The 21,703-nt window shown below is 41.5% G+C and overlaps 1 protein-coding gene and 1 long non-coding RNA gene across 6 annotated transcripts in view; both read left to right on the top strand.

Moving 5' to 3' along the window:
* The first annotated feature begins 1,124 nt into the window (after positions 1-1,124).
* LOC147844062 (uncharacterized) lies at positions 1,125-19,104 on the top strand. The gene is made up of 8 exons (XR_015491495.1): positions 1,125-1,262; positions 1,480-1,661; positions 2,408-3,715; positions 3,808-3,863; positions 3,955-4,015; positions 4,092-4,462; positions 6,006-6,320; positions 17,854-19,104. It is a non-coding gene; the product is annotated as an uncharacterized LOC147844062 (long non-coding RNA).
* Positions 19,105-20,919: 1,815 nt separating this feature from the next.
* The window catches only part of lrch2 (leucine-rich repeats and calponin homology (CH) domain containing 2), a 108,876-nt gene continuing 108,092 nt past the window's right edge, over positions 20,920-21,703 (top strand). For all 5 annotated transcript variants that reach the window (XR_015491448.1, XM_087253763.1, XM_087253762.1 and 2 more), the window contains exon 1: positions 20,920-21,164. Coding sequence is in view for 4 of the 5 variants with exons in the window: in XM_087253763.1 (XP_087109889.1) it covers positions 20,924-21,164 (241 nt within the window). In the remaining variant the exon portion in view is untranslated. The remainder of the gene's footprint in view (positions 21,165-21,703) is intronic.

Here is a 21,703-nt window from a genome sequence, read left to right as displayed (position 1 = left end):
GTGTTCTGTCTTCCCTTGGGAAGCCATTCATTGGAATTATGCTCAGTACATCTGCAGTGACTTTCAATAATTTTCAATAAAAAGTTTCAAAAATTTGGGCTTGACCGCAGTAAGGGCAATATCCAAAGGAAATGTGCTCAAGATGCATAGTGCAAAAAGATTTAGCAGTGTTCTTAAAGAGTTTCAGTCCATCTAGATAGAGGAAGCTCAAGCTCTGTTGTGTGTCTTGCATAACCGTCAGGACACTAATTCAAGCAGATGATTAGTTGTCCATTAATTTAAATTTAGCACATTCCACTCCAAACACTATTTGGCTTTCAACAGGATTGGTTTAGTAATATTTTGGCAGCTGATGGAGGGTGTTTTTGAGTTTTCTGCAGCATTGTGCTTGATGTTATTTACTAAACAACTTCTTTTAACTCAGCAATTTATATATAGAATGTTCTCGAATTTGATTGGCTGATTGTTGTTTATTGCAATGCAGTTTATTTATGAGGATAGTGCCTATTTGAAATATTTATAATTTTGGAGATATACATAATATATGAATAAAAAGTATTTTCACACCAATTAGCACACTAACTTGCAAATCAGTCAATGCTAATGGAATAAATGATCTTTTATACATTGCTTTTAGACAATTTGCAATTTGGTATTAATATTATTCATACCTGAATTATCATCATGAATATTCATACATAGCAAACACATGCTATTTCATATTCTACTTGACATTATTAATTAATCTTTTTAGATATAATGTATATATTACATTTAGATATAATGTAATATATTCATGTATTGGTATGTAATAATGTACATTATTGTATTTATACTATTATAATAATGTGTGATTCATTATTTTTATGAACTGTTTTTGTTAAAAAACTGTAAGAAAAAAAGGATTCCAGCACTGTTTTTGATAAAGGAGAGACATTTATTGATAATAGCTACATCTCTCTTTATACTATAAAATGTATACACGTTTATACACGTTTGAGCTTTTTTGCTTCTAGGTAACTGGAATTTTTTCACACCATAAAATTGTAATCAGTTATATACAATTAATATAAGTGTTATTGTATTTTATATCCGAGAAAACAGCAGCAACACCGTTCAGGTTTGCGCACTGTAATGACCATATTAAGATGGCGGCCGCGTTGACATATCGGAACAACGGACCGAGGCGGACGAAGCTGTTACCACATTGCTCCCTGGTGGCTTAAACTGAACTATATTTAATTTTTTTGAGATTGATACAGGTTATACAGATTAATTTACTATATGCCTGAGAAATAAGACGTATATGCATACAAAATAGAATTTAAACATACAAAAGTTAGTCAAACTAAGAATCAAAGTTGCTATTATTTATATACTCAAAAGATAGCGTTGCAGGGAGCCAAATCTTTTACAGAATTGTTATTGTTATTATTATTATTAATTATTATATTCTACCTTTTTGTTTTTGTATCCTAGAGTGCTTCAAGGAAATGGCGCACTGCACCTTTAAGATTTTTGAATATGGCGACGCCGTGGCGTTGCTGTGGTTACCATAGTCAGTGGCGTTGTAAAAAAAAGAATGTATTCGAAAAACCGTCGATGACGTGGAGAACTTAGAGTGACCTGCATTAAGTGTCTGGCCGTCGCTGACATGAGTGGTATGTAAAGATCCTTCTAAAGTTATCATTTTAGGTTATTATATTTGGTTGTTTCGACTTGCTTTTGATGAAGGACACTAAAGATTTTAGTATTTCTCTCTACCATATCGTTTCAGATAATTATATTAGTTTTTCCACGTATTTTTCGGTTAGACTGTGGATTGTACTGAATGTTGGTTGGAATTGGAGATTGCTATATTGTCGACTTGTCAAGGATGTGTTTAGGATTTTGAATTATATATATATTTTTAGTTTTTGTATTGTCATCTTCTTTGGTAGCCTATTTATAATCGTAGAATGCCATTTGTTATGTTGTCAGGTTGGTAGATACAATATATTTGTTTGTATGCTTCATTTGTACAGTATATTGCTATCTGATTTATTATTTACAGTTTGTTATTTGTTATATCATCAGATTGATCTGCTATTATTGTATTTGTATTCTGTCAGCTTTAACATATATTCCTTAAAACTGTACATCTACTGTCGTATAGATTGTCTGGCTGTTGTATTATTTTTTTTGTAGTTTATGCCTTTTCGGCCTGTTCAACATTTGCAGTGTCATTTGTTCTTTACATTTTTACTAATATTGTAGCACATTTAACTATTCCAAGTTTATAGATTGTCATCTTATAGAGTATTTATTTATAGCTGTGAAAAATTTGTTGTTAGTGTTACAATACAACCAGTCTGGTGACAATGACAGATGAAACTTTCAAAGAATTTAACCCTGTTGTATTTTAAAGATTGGAATGAAAAAAAAAGGAATCACAAACCCCAGCAAAAACTGGAAATTTATGGTCAGGAACAGATGAACGTGTGCATCGATGGATGTCCTTCGCAGATGAAAGGGACGGTGATTGGTATAGAGCAGTGGTTCTTAAACTTTTTCACCTCAGAAAAAAATTCTCTCCAAATACCACCTAATGATTAGCATCGAAATATAGTAGCATAGAAGGCCTAATTAATCAGCCACAGCTCTGCACAGTTCAAGAACAAGGCAGATTTTTTTATAAAATAAGGTCAGACACTTTAAACATTATAAATAGTTTAAACATTAACACTGTACTGTGCTTACGTTTAATAAAAAAATGTGTTTAAATGTTAATTAAAATTGACACTGTTCATAAAAAGTACAATAAATAAATAAATAAAATGCTGTACTTAAAGGTAAAGTAATAACATATAGTAGAAGACCTGAAAATGTAGCTTGGACCTCATAAATTTAGTCCTCATAAATTTAGTTAAAAAGTCTTCATTTTCAGATCATATATAAACCATTTTGAACGATATGTTGCATGTACATATGACATATTTGTATGGAGGAGACCGGGGATAGTCGTACTTCTATTATATTTACCTATATATCTGTGAGATCTTAAGTGTCTGCTATTAAATGGCATGTACGTTGTTTTTGCAGCGCAAACAGAAAATGTGAACACTTTTTAGTTCCAAACAGGAGCAGTAAAATGTTACAACTCATTCCACAGTCACGGTTAGTTGTAACACACCCCATGATGAGATGTAAACTGAAATGCCAACAAGACTGATCTGCAAAAGTACTTCTCTTGCGCGTTATCTGCTTGAGAGCTCCACAATTTTTTAGATTCTTAGCATCTGATGATGTGGTGCACTATACATAATAATCACAACAGTGATCATACAGTACAGGGAACAGCCAATGCTGATCACATCAGTGTTATCGTACCATTAAAGGGTAAAAGAATGTTCATATATTTTCAATTATTATTCAGTGACCATTGTGTACCACTAGATGGAAGCCCGCGTACCACACTTTGAGAACCACTGGTATAGATAGATAGTCAGGCTTTGTCTGTGTCAGGTTTTTCCTTTTTCAGCTAATGGAGAGCAGGCAGAAAAGGGAGACTCACAAGAGAATTGGTTGGCATTTATCTAAAAGAAATGCTGGAGAACAATGGTAGGGTTTTGTTGGGGCTGTTTATGTTTTTTTGCAGGTTGAAGTGGAGCAGAAGAAGGGGACTCACAAGGGGAACAATGAAGATATACTTCAAGACCTGGAGCTCAGGAAGCAGGTAAAATGAATTGAACTGACTGAACAATGGAGTTAGATTCCATAGAAATGGATTAAGAAAAATTAAAGACTTGATATTTTTCTCTTTGACAGATTGACAGAGGATGTAGAGGAACAGGGAACCACACCTCAGTAATGACGAGTTCATTGTAATAAATTAGGTTCTGCCTTAAATTTTTAAGTTGAATCAAATTAACTTTATTAAACAATTTTAAAGTTATACAATTTCATTTTTTACAGAGTAAGTGTCACAGAAGGCACGGGATTCAGGTGAACAATAGAAACAATGTTTATTTGGCAGGTGAGTATAAGCAGGTGAGCATATTGATGCAGATGATAATAGTCCATAAACATAAACTCGATATTTGACTGTGCAGGTTTGGAGACTGAAGACATATACCACAGACGGCAAACAGGACGAGGACCAGATGAGGAACCAGGACACACCACTCTAAGAGAGACATGGAAGACATAACTAAACTCATATCTAAGAATCAACAATGACTGTGTATAACAGGGGTGTCCAAACTCAATCCTGAAGAGCCAGTGTCCTGCATATTTTAGTTCCATCCCCAATTAAATACACCTGAAGCAGCTAATCAACCTTTCTCTAGGTATACTAGAATCTTTCAGGCAGGTGTATTAAAGGAAGTTGGAGCTAAACTATGCAGGACACTGGCCCTGGACACCCCTGGTGTATGGGAGTTCAGTCCTTTCTTTACAAGCGGAGATGCCGGACGCAGTGAATGTGAGTAGAGTCTTTATAGTGCTGTGATGATGATGGTGATGATTGTCAGGTGTGTATCTAATTAGACTCAGGTGAGGTTGCTCATGGTGCTTCAGTGGTTGGAAAACCTGGGCTGCGTCCGAAACCGCATACTTCCATACTATATAGTACGCTAAAATCAGTATGCGAGCCGAGTAGTATGTACAAGTTCATAGAATTTGAAAATCAGTATGCGAGAAGTACCCGGATAACTTACTACTTTCGGCGAGATTCTGGAGTGCGCATCCCATGCACGCTGCGCTATCCCATAATGCCCTGTGAGCGAATACATGAATGGGAGTAAAGCGACGCAATTGACGTAGGTATGTCATGTGAACATAATAAAATGGCGGATGTAGTACGTTCAAATTCCATTCATACTTTTCACGTTCATACTGTATAGAACGTACTTTTCTAACGGCTGAGTAGTACGTTTAAAACCAAATGCAGTACCTACTGAGTAGTAGGCGGTTTCGGACGCAGCCCTGGTCATACTGTGACAGTAAGTGATGGTTGGATATTTGCTTCAGCTAGGCAGAAATAGATACAGTATTTTTGTTTGTTTGTAAGATTTATTTGTATATTGCTATCTAATTTAACATTTACAGATTGTTATTTGTTCTATCATCAGTTGTATTTGTATGCTGTCAGCTTTAACACATTTGTAGTTTATGTTGACATGTTCAACATTTGCATATTTTAATTGTTATTTGTTTTATTGACAGATTTACTAATTATTGTAACACATTTTGAAGTTATTTAAAAACTAATTTCAAGAGGATCACAAGCTTATGATTGCTTGCAGCCTGTCACGCAGTATTCAATTTATGATTCGCCAATCAGAAGATTCCTAGGCCACTATAAATACCCTAAGTTCCATACAACAGCCATCTTCATTTTGAAGAATCCCCCCTTCCACCCTTACTCCTCCTCCTTTCCTAGATGGATGGCACGGTGGCCCAGTGGTTAGCTCTGTTGCAACAGCTGTGATCAGCCTGATGTAAAATCCTAGATGTCAAACATGTTTGCTATGATCGGGAAGGGCTCCGATTGGTGTTCAAGATCGCGAGGTGCAAGATTATATCTTTGGTTCACATTACCAGATAATCTGTGCTGCTGAGAATTGGAACCAATCAAAGTCCTTGACAAGATTTCATCTCCGATATTTGGGCAGGTGTTTCTTTTTCAGGTAATGGACACACAACAGGCACAGGACTCATTTCTGTGCATTTCTTAAGCATGTAGAGCTCTGTTAGTCCTGTGTTTGTCTTTTACAGACTGGAGTGCAGCATGTGGAGACAAATGGTAATCACCTACCTCAGCAATGACTGGAAACTGATGGTCAGGAATATCCTTCAAAAACAGATGGATGGGTGCATGTATGGATGTCCTTCCAAGAGGAAGGGGGTGGTGGTGGGCATACTGTAGATTTTCAGATAGATGTCATCTCTGTGGCTGCACTGCTGCACTGCAGAAGCTCAGCCAGCAGGTAGGGCTCTGTTGGTGCTGCCTTTGTCTTCTGCAGATTGGAGTGGAGCAGAAGAAGGAGACTCACAAGGAAACAGTGGAGATTTATCTGAAGAACACTGGAGAACACTGTTTATTGCTGGAGATCAGCCAGCAAGTGGAGCTTTGTTAGTGTTGTTTTTGTCTTTTGCAGATTAGACTGGGGCATGTGAAGAAATAGGAATCACACCTCAGCGATGACTGCAAACTGAAGGTCTGGTTAGGTATTTCCTGAATGGATGGGTGAATGAATGGATGAAAAATAGATGTCCTTCCAAGAAGAAGGGCGTGGTGGTGGGCTTAGATAGTTAACTAGATGTCTTGTCTGTGGCAGGTGTTTCTTTTTCAAGTAATAAACACACAACAGGCAGAAGAAGCAAACTCACAAGAGCAGCGATGGAGATTTATCTGAAGAACACTGGAGAACAGCAAGCATGTAGAGCTCTGTTAGTCCTGTGTTTGTCTTTTACAGACTGGAGTGCAGCATGTGGAGACAAGTGGGAATCACCTACCTCAGCAATGACTGGACACTGATGGTCAAGAATATTCTTCAAAAACGGATGGATGGGTGCATGGATGGATGTCCTTCCTAGAGGAAGGGGGTGGTGGTGGGCATACTGTAGATTGTCAGATAGCTGTCATCTCTGTGGCTGTTTTAACATTGTAAATAATGGATACACAACAGGGAGAAGAGGGAGACTCACAAGAGCATTGTGGAGAACAGCTTACGCACTGCAGGAGCTCAGCCAGCAGGTAGGGCTCTGTTAGTCCTGTGTTTGTCTTTTACAGACTGGAGTGCAGTATGTGGACACAAATGGGAATCTCAGCAATGACTGGTCACTGATGGTCAGGAATATCCTTCAAAAACAGATGAATGGGTGCATGGATGGATGTCCTTCCTAGAGAAAAGGGGGTGGTGGTGGGCATAGATTGTTAGATGTCTTCCCTGTGGCTGTTATTTGCATTGTAGGTAATGGAAACAAGAGCATCGGTGGAGTTTTATCTAAAATTGCTAGAGCTCAGCCAGCAGGTAGGGCTCTGTTGGTGCTGTCTTTGTGTTTTGCAGATTGGAGTGGAGCAGAAGAAGGAAACTCACAAGGAAACAGTGGAGATTTATCTGAAGATCACTGGAGAACACTGTTTATTGCTGGAGATCAGCCAGCAAGTGGAACTTTGTTAGACTTGTTTTCGTCTTTTGCAGATTAGACTGTGGCATGTGGAGAAATAGGAATCACACCTTAGCAATGACTGCAAACTGAAGGTCTGGTTAAGTATTTCCTGAATGGATGGGTAGATGAATGAATGAAAAATAGATGTCCTTCCAAGAGGAAGGGGGTGGTGGTGGGCTTAGATAGTTAGCTAAATGTCTTGTCTGTGGCAGGTGTTTCTTTTTCAGTTAATGGACACACAACAGGCAGAAGAAGCATACTCACAAGAGCAGCGGTGGAGATTTATCTGAAGGACACTGGAGAACAGCAAGCATGTAGAGCTCTGTTATTCCTGTGTTTGTCTTTTACAGACTGGAGTGCAGCATGTGGAGACAAGTGGGAATCACCTTCCTCAGCAATGACTGGACACTGATGGTCAGGAATATCCTTCAAAAACAGATGAATGGGTGCATGTATGGATGTCCTTCCAAGAGGAAGGGGGTGGTGGTGGGCATATTGTAGATTGTCAGATAGATGTCATCTTTGTGGCTGTTATTAACATTGTAAATAATGGATACACAACAGGGAGAAGAGGGAGACTAAATAGAGCATTGTGGAGAACAGCTTATGTACTGCAGGAGCTCAGCCAGCAGGTAGGGCTCTGTTGGTGCTGTCTTTGTCTTTTGCAGATTGGAGTAGAGCCGAAGAAGGAAACTCACAAGGAAACAGTAGAGATTTATCTGAAGAACACTGGAGAACACTGTTTATTGCTGGAGATCAGCCAGCAAGTGGAGCTTTGTTAGTCTTGTTTTCGTCTTTTGCAGATTAGACTGGGGCATGTGGAGAAATAGGAATCACACCTCAGCGATGACTGCAAACTGAAGGTCTGGTTAGGTATTTCCTGAATGGATGGGTGGATGAATGAATAAAAAATAGATGTCTTTCCAAGAGGAAGGGAGTGGTGGTGGGCTTATGTAGTTAGCTAGATGTCTTGTCTGTGGCAGGTGTTTCCTTTTCAAGTAATGGACAAACAGCCGGCAGAAAAAGCAAACTCACGAGAGCAGCGGTGGAAATTTATCTGAAGAACACTGGAGAACAGCAAGCATGTAGAGCTCTGTTAGTCCTGTGTTTGTCTTTTACAGACTGGAGTGCAGCATGTGGAGACAAATGGGAGTCACCTACCTCAGCAATGACTGTACACTGATGGTCAGGAATATACTTCAAAAACAGATGGATGATAGCATAGATCAGGCCTGTATTGGCTAATTGGGAGAACCGGGAGAATTCCCGGTTGGCTGGTCTGTTTTTTTGCCGCGAGGGCCGGTGTCCCTAGCTGCTTGCACTCTCAGCAGTTACACTTTTTTCATTATTTGTTTATTTGACCTTAACCTCACTCTTTTTATTCATTATTTGCAGCAGCTCCGCTTTTTTTATTTATCTTCTCGCAGCCCCGTGAGCAAAATGCAGCCCGTAGATTAATAATGATCATCATTAACCTGCAGGCTGCACCCCATTCCATCCCAAACAGCGGCACCTTAGTGAATATTAATTAATATTAATGAATATTACACCTGCTCAATGAAAATCAGATAATTCACTACATTAATAAATCTGACATAACTTGATCAGAAATCTAAAAAGGGAGAAAAAGAGTAGGGTTAAAAAAAAGAGTGGACATCAATAGCAGCAGATATCACTGAAGTGTTTAACAGCGTCATCGTAATCTAGTGGTTAGCACGTTACGTTAGGACGTCGCGGATCCGAGTTCGAACCTCACCAGAATAGAATATGATATAATTTTGAAATTTTTATTGTTAAGACTTAAAATACTGTTTGGGTTACTTATCTAGGGGTACATTTTTTTGTTGACTGTGATGACTGTTACAAAAGACTGAATATCTTTAAATAATTAATGTTCTCATATTTATGAAAAACATTTGAAGTTCTAAAGCAGCTGTGTCCTTGAAAAAGACATGTTAGTTTCATTAGAAACTGAATTGGAAATTACATTATTTTAATATAGTCAGTCGTCAACTGAGGTGGACCGGTCTAAGGCTTGAAACTCCAGAGCTAAAAAGAAGTCCCACTCCGGCCCTGGCATAGATGGATGTCCCCTAGAGGAAGGGGGTGGTGGTGGGCATAGATTGTTGGATAGATGTCTTCCCTGTGGCTGTTATCTACATTGTAGGTAATGGACACAAGAGCATCGGTGGAGTTTTATCTAAAAATTGCTGGAGAACAGCCAGCAGGTAGGGCTCTGTTAGTGCTGTCTTTGTCTTTTACAGACTGGAGTGCAGCATGTGGAGAAAAATGGAAATCACCTACCTCAGCAATGACTGGAAACTGGGGGTCAAGAATATCCTTCAAAAATAGATGGATGGGTGCGTAGATGGATGTCCTTCCAAGAGGAAGGGGGTGGTGGTGGGCATACTGTAGATTGTCAGATAGATGTCATCTCTGTGGCTTCACTGCTGCACTGCAGAAGCTCAGCCAGCAGGTAGGGCTCTGTTGGTGCTGCCTTTGTCTTTTGCAGATTGGAGTGGAGCAGAAGAAGGAAACTCACAAGGAAACATTGGAGATTTATCTGAAGAACACTGGAGAACACTGTTTATTGCTGGAGATCAGCCAGCAAGTGGAGCTTTGTTAGTCTTGTTTTTGTCTTTTGCAGATTAGACTGGGGCGTGTGGAGAAATAGGAATCACACCTTAGCGATGACTGCAAACTGAAGGTCTGGTTAGGTTTTTACTGAATGGATGGGTGGATGAATGAAAAATAGATGTCCTTTCAAGAGGAAGGGGGTGGTGGTGGGCTTAGATAGTTAGCTAGATGTCTTGTCTGTGGCAGGTGTTTCTTTTTCAATTAATGGACACACAACAGGCAGAAGAAGCAAACTCACAAGAGCAGCGGTGGAGATTTATCTGAAGAACACTGGAGAACAGCAAGCATGTAGAGCTCTGTTAGTCCTGTGTTTGTCTTTTACAGACTGGAGTGCAGCATGAAGAGCAAATGGGAATCACCTACCTCAGCAATGACTGGACACTGATGGTCAAGAATATCATTCAAAAACAGATGAATGGGTGCATGGATGGATGTCCTTCCTAGAGGAAGGGGTGGTGGTGGGCATAGATTGTTGGATAGATGTCTTCTCTGTGGCTGTTATCTACATTGTAGCGAATGGAATTAAGAGCATCGGTGGAGTTTTATCTAAAAATTGCTGGAGCTCAGCCAGCAGGTAGGGCTCTGTTAGTGCTGTCTTTGTCTTTTGCAGATTGGAGTGCAGCATGTGGAGACAAGTGGGAATCACCTACCTCAGCAATGACTGGACACTGATGGTCAAGATTATCCTTCAACAACAGATGGATGGGTGCATGGATGGATGTCCTTCCAAGAGGAAGGGGGTGGTGGTGGGCATACTGTAGATTGTCAGATAGATGTCATCTCTGTGGCTGTTATTAACATTGTAAATAATGGATACACAACAGGGAGAAGAGGGAGACTCACAAGAGCATTGTGGAGAACAGCTTACGCACTGCAGGAGCTCAGCCAGCAGGTAGGGCTCTGTTAGTTCTGTGTTTGTCTTTTACAGACTGGAGTGGAGCAGAAGAAGGAGACTCACAAGGAAACAGTGGAGATTTATCTGAAGATCACTGGAGAACACTGTTTATTGCTGGAGATCAGCCAGCAAGTGGAGCTTTGTTAGTCTTGTTTTTGTCTTTTGCAGATTAGACTGGGGCATGTGGAGAAATAGGAATCACACCTCAGCGATGACTGCAAACTGAAGGTCTGGTTAGGTATTTCCTGAATGGATGGGTGGATGAATGAATAAAAAATAGATGTCCTTCCAAGAGGAAGGGGGTGGTGGTGGGCTTAGATAGTTAGCTAGATGTCTTGTCTGTGGCAGGTGTTTCATTTTCAATTAATGGACACACAACAGGCAGAAGAAGCAAACTCACAAGAGCAGCGATGGAGATTTATCTGAAGAACACTGGAGAACAGCAAGCATGTAGAGCTCTGTTAGTCCTCTGTTTGTCTTTTACAGACTGGAGTGCAGCATGTGGAGAAAAATGGGAATCACCTTCCTCAGCAATGACTGGACACTGATGGTCAAGAATATCCTTCAAAAACAGATGGATGGGTGCATGGATGGAAGTCCTTCCTAGAGCAAGGGGTAGGTGGTGGGCATACTGTAGATTGTCAGATAGATGTCATCTCTGTGGCTGTTATTAACATTGTAAATAATGGATACACAACAGAGAGAAGAGGGAGACTCACAAGAGCATAGTGGAGAACAGCTTACGCACTACAAGAGCTCAGCCAGCAGGTAGGGCTCTGTTGGTGCTGTCTATGTCTTTTGCAGATTGAAGTGGAGCCAAAGAAGGAGACTCACAAGGAAACAGTGGAGGTTTATCTGAAGAACACTGGAGAACACTGTTTATTGCTGGAGATCAGCCAGCAAGTGGAGCTTTGTTAGTCTTGTTTTCGTCTTTTCCAGATTAGACTGGGCATGTGGAGAAATAGGAATCACTCCTCAGCGATGACTGCAAACTGAAGGTCTGGTTAGGTATTTCCTGAATGGATGGGTGAATGAATGAATGAAAAATAGATGTCCTTTCAAGAGGAAGGGGGTGGTGGTGGGCTTAGATAGTTAGCTAGATGTCTTGTCTGTGGCAGGTGTTTCATTTTCAATTAATGGACACACAACAGGCAGAAGAAGCAAACTCACAAGAGCAGCGGTGGAGATTTATCTGAAGAACACTGGAGAACAGCAAGCATGTAGTGCTCTGTTAGTCCTCTGTTTGTCTTTTGCAGACTGGAGTGCAGCATGTGGAGAAAAATGGGAATCTCAGCAATGACTGGACACTGATGGTCAAGAATATTCTTCAACAACAGATGGATGGGTGCATGGATGGATGTCCTTCCTAGAGCAAGGGGTTGGTGGTGGGCATATTGTAGATTGTCAGATAGATGTCATCTCTGTGGCTGTTATTAACATTGTAAATAATAGATGCACAACAGGGAGAAGAGGGAGACTCACAAGAGCATTGTGGAGAACAGCTTATGCACTGCAGGAGCTCAGCCAGCAGGTAGGTGTGACAATTTAAAAATCAAGACGTGGAACCCAAATGCAAGTAAAAAGTCTTTAATGCTTAACTTAAGCAAAACAGGGAAAATGGTGAGGGCTGGAAGTAAGGAAACTGTAGGAGTAACTAAAGAGATGGTCCGTCTCGGCAGCGCCGATAAATGTTCATAAACTCATCAACAGAGCAGATCAAACATTCGTCGTAGAAGAAACAGCAATGTCTCCGATGTACTCATCAACAGAGCAGATCAAACTCTCCGCGTAGCAGGAGGAGGGATCATCAGAGACAGCGACAAGGAAATCAACCAAACCACTCACCACCAGCGATCTCAACGGGAGGAGCCTGACAAAAACACAAAGCACCGTGAACAAATAACGAACTGACAAAGTGAGACAGGAACGCTGATCATTTATAGGCACATAAAATGCGCTACACCTGTAGCGGGCTGATTATCGGCCGAGTGCGCTACGCAACAGTTCCGGTAACAAAAGATCATGTGACGGCTCAGCTGATGACATGAAAACAAACACCCACTGACAACCACGCGACACCCACACAAACACAGAGAGAAAAAGCACACATACTTAGAAGCACGTATCATGATAATGAACTGTCACACAACGCAAACACTTCAAATAAGGAGCAGATGGATCCACAACCGTGACATTACCCTCTCCTCTAGGGACGCCTCCTGTCGTCCCCAGACGAGCTTACCTGGCGATTGTAATCATCGATAAGAGAATGGTCCAGTATGTCCCCGGCCTGAACCCAACTTCTCTCCTCCGGACCGTAACCTTCCCAGTCCACCAAGTACTGAAATCCTCGTCCCTTCCGTCTAGAGTCCAGAATGCGCTTAACCGAATAAGCAGTCTCCCCATCTACGAGACGCGGCAGGGGGGGGAACTGGTGTGTGAGGATTAATTGCCGTATGAAAAACGGGCTTTACTTTGGATACATGGAACAAGGGATGAATTCTCCTGTACGCTGGAGGTAATTTAAGGCGGATTGCCACAGGACTAATGATTCTAGTGACAATAAAAGGGCCGATAAATTTAGGAGCTAACTTATTACAGACGGTGCGGAGCGGAATGTTCTTAGTAGAAAGCCACACTTTTTGACCGACAACGTAAACGGGAGGCTTAGACCGGTGGCGATCGGCTTTAGCCTTGGTGCGCTTCCCCACTTGGAGGAGGGTCTGTCTGGCCCTATTCCAAGTGCGGCGGCACCTCTGGACAAAGGCGTGAACGGAGGGAACCGCAACTTCGGATTCCAGACTGGGAAAAACTGGTGGCTGGTAACCTAGACTACACTGAAACGGAGAAAGGCCCGTGGCAGACACTGGTAACGAATTATGTGCGTACTCCCCCCACGAAAGTTGTTGGCTCCAGGAGGAAGGATTCTGCGAGACCAAACATCGCAATGTACGCTCAAGATCTTGATTGGCTCTCTCAGTCTGGCCGTTACTCTGGGGATGAAAACCAGAGGAAAGACTAACAGTGGCCCCCAATAAACGACAGAATTCTCTCCAGAATTTAGAGACGAACTGTGGCCCCCTGTTAGAGACCACATCCCTCGGGAGGCCATGAATTCGAAAAACATTGTCAATGACAGCAACCGCTGTCTCTCTGGCTGATGGTAATTTGGGCAGAGAGATAAAATGAGCAGCCTTCGAGAACCTGTCCACCACGGTTAAAACTACCATGTTACCGTTAGAGGATGGAAGACCCGTAACAAAATCTAGCGAGATGTGTGACCAGGGTCTCGAAGGCACTGACAGCGGTTGGAGGAGTCCAGCATGGGGACGATTGGAAGACTTGGAAACTGCACAGACAGAGCAAGCCAAAACAAAATCGCGCACATCACGAGTCATAGCTGGCCACCAAAATCGTTGTTTGATAATAAATAATGTGCGACTCACCCCTGGGTGACAAGCTACCTTGGAGGAATGACCCCACCGGACAACGTCGGACCGTAATCCCTCTGGCACGAACAAACAACTCGGTGGGCATCCGATCGGGGGCGTTACCCCATCCAGGGCTGCACGGACCCTCGACTCAATCTCCCAGGAAATGTTCGCTACGATGATGTTCTGAGGGAGCACAGGATCAGAAGATGACTTGCGATCCGAAGGATCGAAAAGACGTGACAACGCATCAGGTTTGATGTTCTTGGAACCAGGTCTATACGAGATGGTAAAATTAAACCGTCCGGAAAATAATGCCCACGAGCCTGCCTGGAGTTCAATCTTTTAGCGGATCTAATATATTCATGATTTTTATAATCGGTCCAGACGATAAAAGGCACCCCCGAGCCTTCTAGCCAGTGATGCCACTCCTCCAAAGCAAGCTTGACGGCCAACAACTCTCGATTACCAATGTCGTAGTTTCTTTCAGCAGGAGATAATCGATGAGAAAAATACGCGCAAGGATAGACCTTGCCATCCGAGGCGGAGCGCTGGGACAGAATTGCGCCGACCCCCACCTCTGACGCATCGACCTCCACCACAAACTGCCGGGAAGGATCAGGGGCAATGAGTATCGGAGCTGAAACGAAGCAGCCCTTTAATTTGGAAAAGGCAGCTTCGGCTGCACTGGACCACCTGAACGGCGTCTTGGTCAAGGAAGTCAGAGGTGCGGCGAGCTGGCTGAAATTGCGAATAAAACGCTGGTAAAAATTGGCAAAACCCAGAAACCTCTGCAGGGCCTTACGGGAATCTGGGGTTGGCCAATCTACCACAGCCTGAATCTTCTCTGGATCCATGCGCATCCCCTCGACTGACACGATATGTCCCAAGAACTGAACCGACTGTGCATGAAAAACGCATTTCTCCGCCTTGGCATAAAGCCCATTCTCTAGCAACCTCTGCAACACTCGCCTGACATGTTGAATATGTTCCTGGAGAGAGTGAGAAAAAATCTGAATGTCATCCAGGTAGACATAAATAAACTGATCTATCATGTCTCTCAACACGTCATTGGCGAGTGCCTGGAAATCAGCTGGAGCGTTGGAAAGGCCGAAGGGCAGAACGCAGTACTCAAAATGCCCTCTAGGGGTGTTAAAAGCTGTTTTCCACTCATCCCCGGGTCTTATGCGAACCAAATGATAAGCATTGCGAAGATCTAATTTTGTGAAAAAGCTCCCCCCTGCAGGCGCTCGAAGACTGAAGACATCAGCGGCAAAGGATAAGTATTCTTAACCGTGATGCTGTTCAGCCCTCGATAGTCTATGCACGGACGAAGGGAACCATCCTTCTTTTTCACAAAAAAAATCCCGCCCCCGCCGGTGAAGAAGACGGGCGGATGATCTTGGCTGCTAAAGAATCAGAAATATATTTCTCCATGGCCTCCCTCTCTGGAACAGACAGCGAATATAACTTGCCTTTAGGCGGAAAAATTCTGTCCCAGAATAACAGGATTTTCGACAGTGTTAGTGAGAAAGAAGGTAATAGTCTCAGTATGGTTTCCTGAAGTGATGAGCCTAATAGGAGCTGTAATATGTGTGATAGTTGGAAGAGGTAGACCGCTAAGTGCGTGGAATTTTTAACTTCTTAGCTAAATCAGAGTCAATAAAACTCCCCTCCACTCCTGAATCAATGAGCGCATGACAGGGATGAAAGTTCGAATTGAATTCCAATTTAATGGGTAGGAAAGTGGAATCGGGAGAGTCCTTCCCTGTCATGACCTCACCCACCAAAAGACTCTTACCAGTGGATGATTTATTGTTCTTGGCTGGACATAAAGGCGCATAATGACCAGCAACCCCACAGTACATGCACAAGCCCCCCGTGCGACGGCGTCGTCTATCCTCCGATGAGAGGCGGAACCTTTCCACCTGCATGGGCTCGGGTTCCGGATCGGGGGGTGAAGCCTCCGGAAAACAGGTCTGTGAGCGAAACTCCCTGTGCATACCTCTGCGCTGCATACGGTTGTCCACCCTTATGGCCAGGCTGATGAGACCGTCCAACGTCTTGGGTAACTCCAAAGCGTAAATCTCATGTTTTATATGATCCCCGAGTCCGTGAAAGAACATGTCCCACTGAGCTTCACTGTTCCAACCACACTCAGCCGCCAGGGTGCGGAAATCGATAGAATACTCCGCCACCGTGTGATCTCCCTGACTGAGCTCCGCAAGTCGTCTATATGCCTCTCTTCCTGAAGCAGCCTGATCGAAAACGGTCTTGAGCTCCTCTGTAAAGGACTTGAATGTTTGACAGCAGGGCAGTTTCCTCTCCCACGCCGTGGTTCCCCATAATGCCGCCTTACCAGTCAAAAGGTTGATTAAAAACGCCACCTTGCTCTCCTCGGTGGGAAAAGACGATGGTTGCAGTGAAATGTACAGAGAACACTTGGCGATAAACGCTCTGCAAAGTTGGGGTTCACCTGCATAGGACTGTGGTGGAGGCAGTCGTGGTTCGGCGGTTCGGGGAATCTCATTGGCAACCGGAGTGACTGGTGGTTCAACGGAGGGAGCCGGTATGGTGGAGCCGGTATGGTGGAACCGGCGCTGAGACCCGAGCTGAGTCTCTGGACTTGTGTTGTCAGCTCGGACACCTGATTTACCAGTGCTTGTATAGCCTGACTGCTCACCTTCATTTGTTGCTCCTGGTGATCCATCCGGGCGACACTGCGTGACAGCACATCCTGTATCTCCGCCGCACTTGCTGGGTCCATGTTTGGTCAGTTCGTTCTGTGACAATTAAAAAAACAAGACGTGGAACCCAAATGCAAGTAAAAAGTCTTTAATGCTTAACTTAAGCAAAACAGGGAAAATGGTGAGTGGCTGGAAGTAAGGAAACTGTAGGAGTAACTAAAGAGATGGTCAGTCTCGGCAGCGCCGATAAATGTTCATAAACTCATCAACAGAGCAGATCAAACACTCAGCGTAGCAGGAGAAGGGATCATCAGAGACAGAAACAAGGAAATCAACCAAACCACTCACCACCAGCGATCTCAACGAGAGGAGCCTGACAAAAACACAAAGCACCGTGAACAAACAACGAACTGACAAAGTGAGACTGGAACGCTGATCATTTATAGGCACATAAAATGCACTACACCTGTAGCGCGCTGATTATCAGCCGAGCGCGCTACTCAACAGTTCCGGTAACAAAAGATCATGTGACTGCTCAGCTGATGACATGAAAACAAACACCCACTGACAGCCACGCGACACCCACACAAACACAGAGAGAAAAAGCACACATACCTAGAAACACGTATCATGATAATGAACTGTCACACAACGCAGACACTTCAAATAAGGAGCAGATGGATCCACAACCGTGACAGTAGGGCTCTGTTGGTGCTGTCTTCGTCTTTTGCAGATTGGAGTGGAGCAGAAGAAGGAAACTCACAAGGAAACAGTGGAGATTTATCTGAAGAACACTGGAGAACACTGTTTATTGCTGGAGATCAGCCAGCAAGTGGAGCTTTGTTAGTCTTCTTTTCGTCTTTTCCAGATTAGACTGGGGCATGTGGAGAAATAGGAATCACACCTCAGCGATGACTGCAAACTGAAGGTCTGGTTAGGTATTTCCTGAATGGATGGGTGAATGAATGAATGAAAAATAGATGTCCTTTCAAGAGGAAGGGAGTGGTGGTGGGCTTAGATAGTTAGCTAGATGTCTTGTCTGTGGCAGGTGTTTCATTTTCAATTAATGGACACACAACAGGCAGAAGAAGCAAACTCACAAGAGCAGCGGTGGAGATTTATCTGAAGAACACTGGAGAACAGCAAGCATGTAGAGCTCTGTTAGTCCTCTGTTTGTCTTTTACAGACTGGAGTGCAGCATGTGGAGACAAATGGGAATCATCTACCTCAGCAATGACTGGAAACTGGTGGTTAGAGGTTATGTATTACCTGAATGAATATTAAAAAAAATAAAATAAAAAATAGATGTCCTTCCAAAAGGAAGGGGGTGGAGGTGGGCTTAGATTGTTAGATGTCTTCTCTGTGGCAGTTATTTAAATTGTACACTGTTAACACTTGCTGTAGATTATGCAGTAACCAACCATAAAATAGCCAGTGTTTTGCTGTAATAAATAGAAACAGTATTTTACTGTAGGATTAACAAATAGGATTTGTATGAAATTGTGTATAGTGCAAAGAATAAATTACAGTAATTTACTTTATGAATGAATATAAATGTTGCCCGTTGCTATCAGTGTTGGGGAAAGTTATTTTTGAAAGTAATCCAAAATCTAAAATCTAGTTGCATTACTTTTTATGGAATGTAATGCATTACGTTACTTTTGCGCTACTTTTTCTCACCTGCCTGAGGCTTGATCTCTTTAAGAATTTGCAGGGGTTGTTTCTTCTTTTTTTAAATATAAGAGCTCTGCAAATAATAACACATAACCTTTATTTACCTTTAAAAACACATCAATTAATAATAAGTTAGGATAATGTTATCTTCTGAGAACTTCCCTTTTACTCGTCTTCCTCCATGTGTTCAGAAAAATGAGAATTCTTCCATCACAGAAATGTAGGGCTCTGCATTGTTAATTTCTGTTTGTTTTTGCAAGGAGAAAATTTTCTCCTTGAGTGCGGGATTTGGTGTTAATTTCAATTCAGCAATTAATTTTTTAAAAGCGAATTGATTAAACTAAAAAGTAACCCAAATATAACTTAATTTTTAAATGTAATGCTATTATGTAACTTGTGTTACTTGTAATGCATTAACCCCAACATTGTATACCATCAGTGTCAAACCAAGTTCCCACCCTACTTCAACACTGTACTGTACACTGCATGTGATGTTCATTAATTTAACCCTTTTTTGTTTCATTGTAAATAGAACATGCATTTATATATGCTGATTTGTTTATTTTTGTTAGATATATGATGTTGTATATTTGTTTGCTGCCAAAACAATAAAATACGTTTGTCTAAAGAATGGACTATAGTGTTTTTCAGCCAATGATGAACTTCTGAAAGGTTAATGTGACTATTTTCAATTTCATAAGGTCTCTTTTACAGCATCGATGTTGTAATGTAATTACAATACATTCAGTTAAATATACTTAAGCATTAATTTGGTTGTTACAGAGTAAAAAGAGATTAAAAAATGTTTGAATGCATGCAAGCTCCGTCAGTAGCAGCAGGCAGCGCAAAAACTCTATTGGAAACACTGTGGTAAAATTATTTTCCATATTTTAAAGACATGGAATTTAATGCAGTGCTTCTTGTTTGGTCTGATATCCACTTTTTATTGTATCTTAGCCAAGCATTGAAGATCGCTATTCTTCAGATCTTAAGGGCGGCAATTTTGTATGGGATGACAATTAACCGGAAGCCCTGGGGCAAGCTGACTGAAATTAAAAGTCTTTATACATATACCCCATTGAAATTCTTTCTATTTTTTAATAACAGATAAGAATACTGATTCATTTTAGTAAAACTACAATAACTCTATATGATATACCATTAATGTGTATGCAGTAGCTATTATGCTATAGAATTAAAGTACAGTAATAGTGTAAGCAGTTTCCAGTTAGTTACCGCTACTGCATTGTTGCCACTATTTCTACTGTAAAAACAACAACAACAACAACAAAAACTTGGTAAGGTCTAATACATTTATTACAGTATTTATTCATTTTTGTTAACATTAGGTAATTAAATAAAGTTTCATTGTTAATTTATGTGAACTCAGAGGGCTTTAACTAATAATTTAATTTAAAAAATACATTAATAATAAAACAGATCTCTTTTCAAAACTTGGCAATGGTCATGCAAGCAAATTTGCTCTTCTCACACTGAAGCATAAATTTGCATAACATCTGAAAAACTATTTTAATTTTATGGGACCTTTAATGACACGCAAAGATGAATGTTTGCCACACAGTGTGAACTTACAAAATCATGATTACTTTTGATTTCATTAGTACTTAAAAAACAGCATTTATCTTTTAGTTTATTTTTGTATAACTTTTTTTTATCATGCAATAAAAAACATTACAATATGAACAAAGAGACAAAAATGGTTACATAAAAAACTTCTAGCAAATTAAACAAGTTTAAATAATTTACACCAAGAAAGAGTTTTGCATGCAATATATTTATTAGTCTTTTAAGGTGTTCACATATAAATCAAAGTCCTTTCTGAAAATAAAAAGTAAGGGTGTTTCTTTGAAAATGTACATTACTGCATTAGCCAGAAAAAGCAATGAATTAATAATAAATTTACAATGAGAAGGATCTAAATTCACAGAGTAATTACAAAGATAAAATTTTTGGGAAAATACAAAAGTTTTGAAATATTTGTATTTTTTAATGAAATTGGAAAAATCAACCCAAAACACTTTACAGTAAGCACACTCCTAAAATAAACGATTTAGTGTTTCGTCATATTGAGTACAAAATTCTCATTTGGGGGAAACAATGTTATGAAATTTAGCTAGTTTGGTATTTATTGGGTAGCAATTATGAATGATTTTGATTGAGACAGCTTTATTAGATAAAAATATTTCTTCCCGAAGAAACCAAAACTGTTCCCAGTCTAAGTCACCAATAATATTATTCCACAAACCAATGCAGCATTAATCTTTTATTTTCAACATTATTATGAACATTTACCTGCCGTTAAAGCAATCCCCTCCTCTTTTCAGTAGTAGCCCATCCCCTCCCCGCCTCCTTTCATCTCATCCTCTGCGCATGCGCGTCACGCCAGGCAGCCCCCTATTATTATTGTAAGAATAATTTCACTTATGAAAATGGCGGCGAGTCAGGGAGCTGTTGGATCAGCGGCGGCTCTCCAGAGCCAGCCTTACCCGAACGTTGCCCACTGGAACCCGGGCGTGATGCAGCAGCAGCACCCGCTTCACACTGCCCGCAGCCTGGAGCGCGCGCTGGAGGATGCCGTCTGCTCCGGGATGCTCAACATCAGCGGGAGGAAACTGCGCGACTACCCGGGGCTCAACTACGATCTGACCGACACTACACTAGCAGGTGGGTCCGCAGATGTGGGCTAATCTTCCTGTGCGCTCTACTGACCCGCTTCTCGCGATTCTCCGTTTAAGAACAGCAATAAGATGTATGAAAGGAAGCGCGCGGCTGCGTGTTTGCGGCATTTGCGCGCTGTGTCAATGGATGTTTGTGTGTTGGCTACAATAGACAGTGCACATGGTGCTTGTACAAGAGAAAACCGTTAGTCTCACGCGTTATCTCTCGTGTTTGTCAGGGCTGGTGTGCAGTGACAAGCACACTGAAACAGAATTAGAGACAACACCTCTGGTGTCTCTGGTTGTTTTGGCTTCTCATCTCTTACACCCCAAACCTTAATCCATGCATGAATGAAGCTCGAGAGAGCACTTGAGCTCAAACGACAGGAGACAATCTTCATTAACCTTTGCTCCAGTAATTTTAACATGCAAACTCATTGCACCTTATCTAGACTGTGACTAAAAGGCTTTCTTTGTGTGTCATGGAGCCGTTTCATTTCGATAATACAAGAGTTCGTCTAGACTATAGAGTGATAACAAGCATTT

The sequence above is a fragment of the Danio rerio genome, chromosome 5 (assembly GCF_052040795.2).
Source record: "Danio rerio strain M-AB ecotype USA chromosome 5, GRCz13ab, whole genome shotgun sequence".
NCBI lineage: Eukaryota > Metazoa > Chordata > Actinopteri > Cypriniformes > Danionidae > Danio > Danio rerio.
The sequence above is the reverse complement of the archived record's forward strand: the minus strand, read 5'-3'. Positions and strand labels throughout refer to the sequence as shown.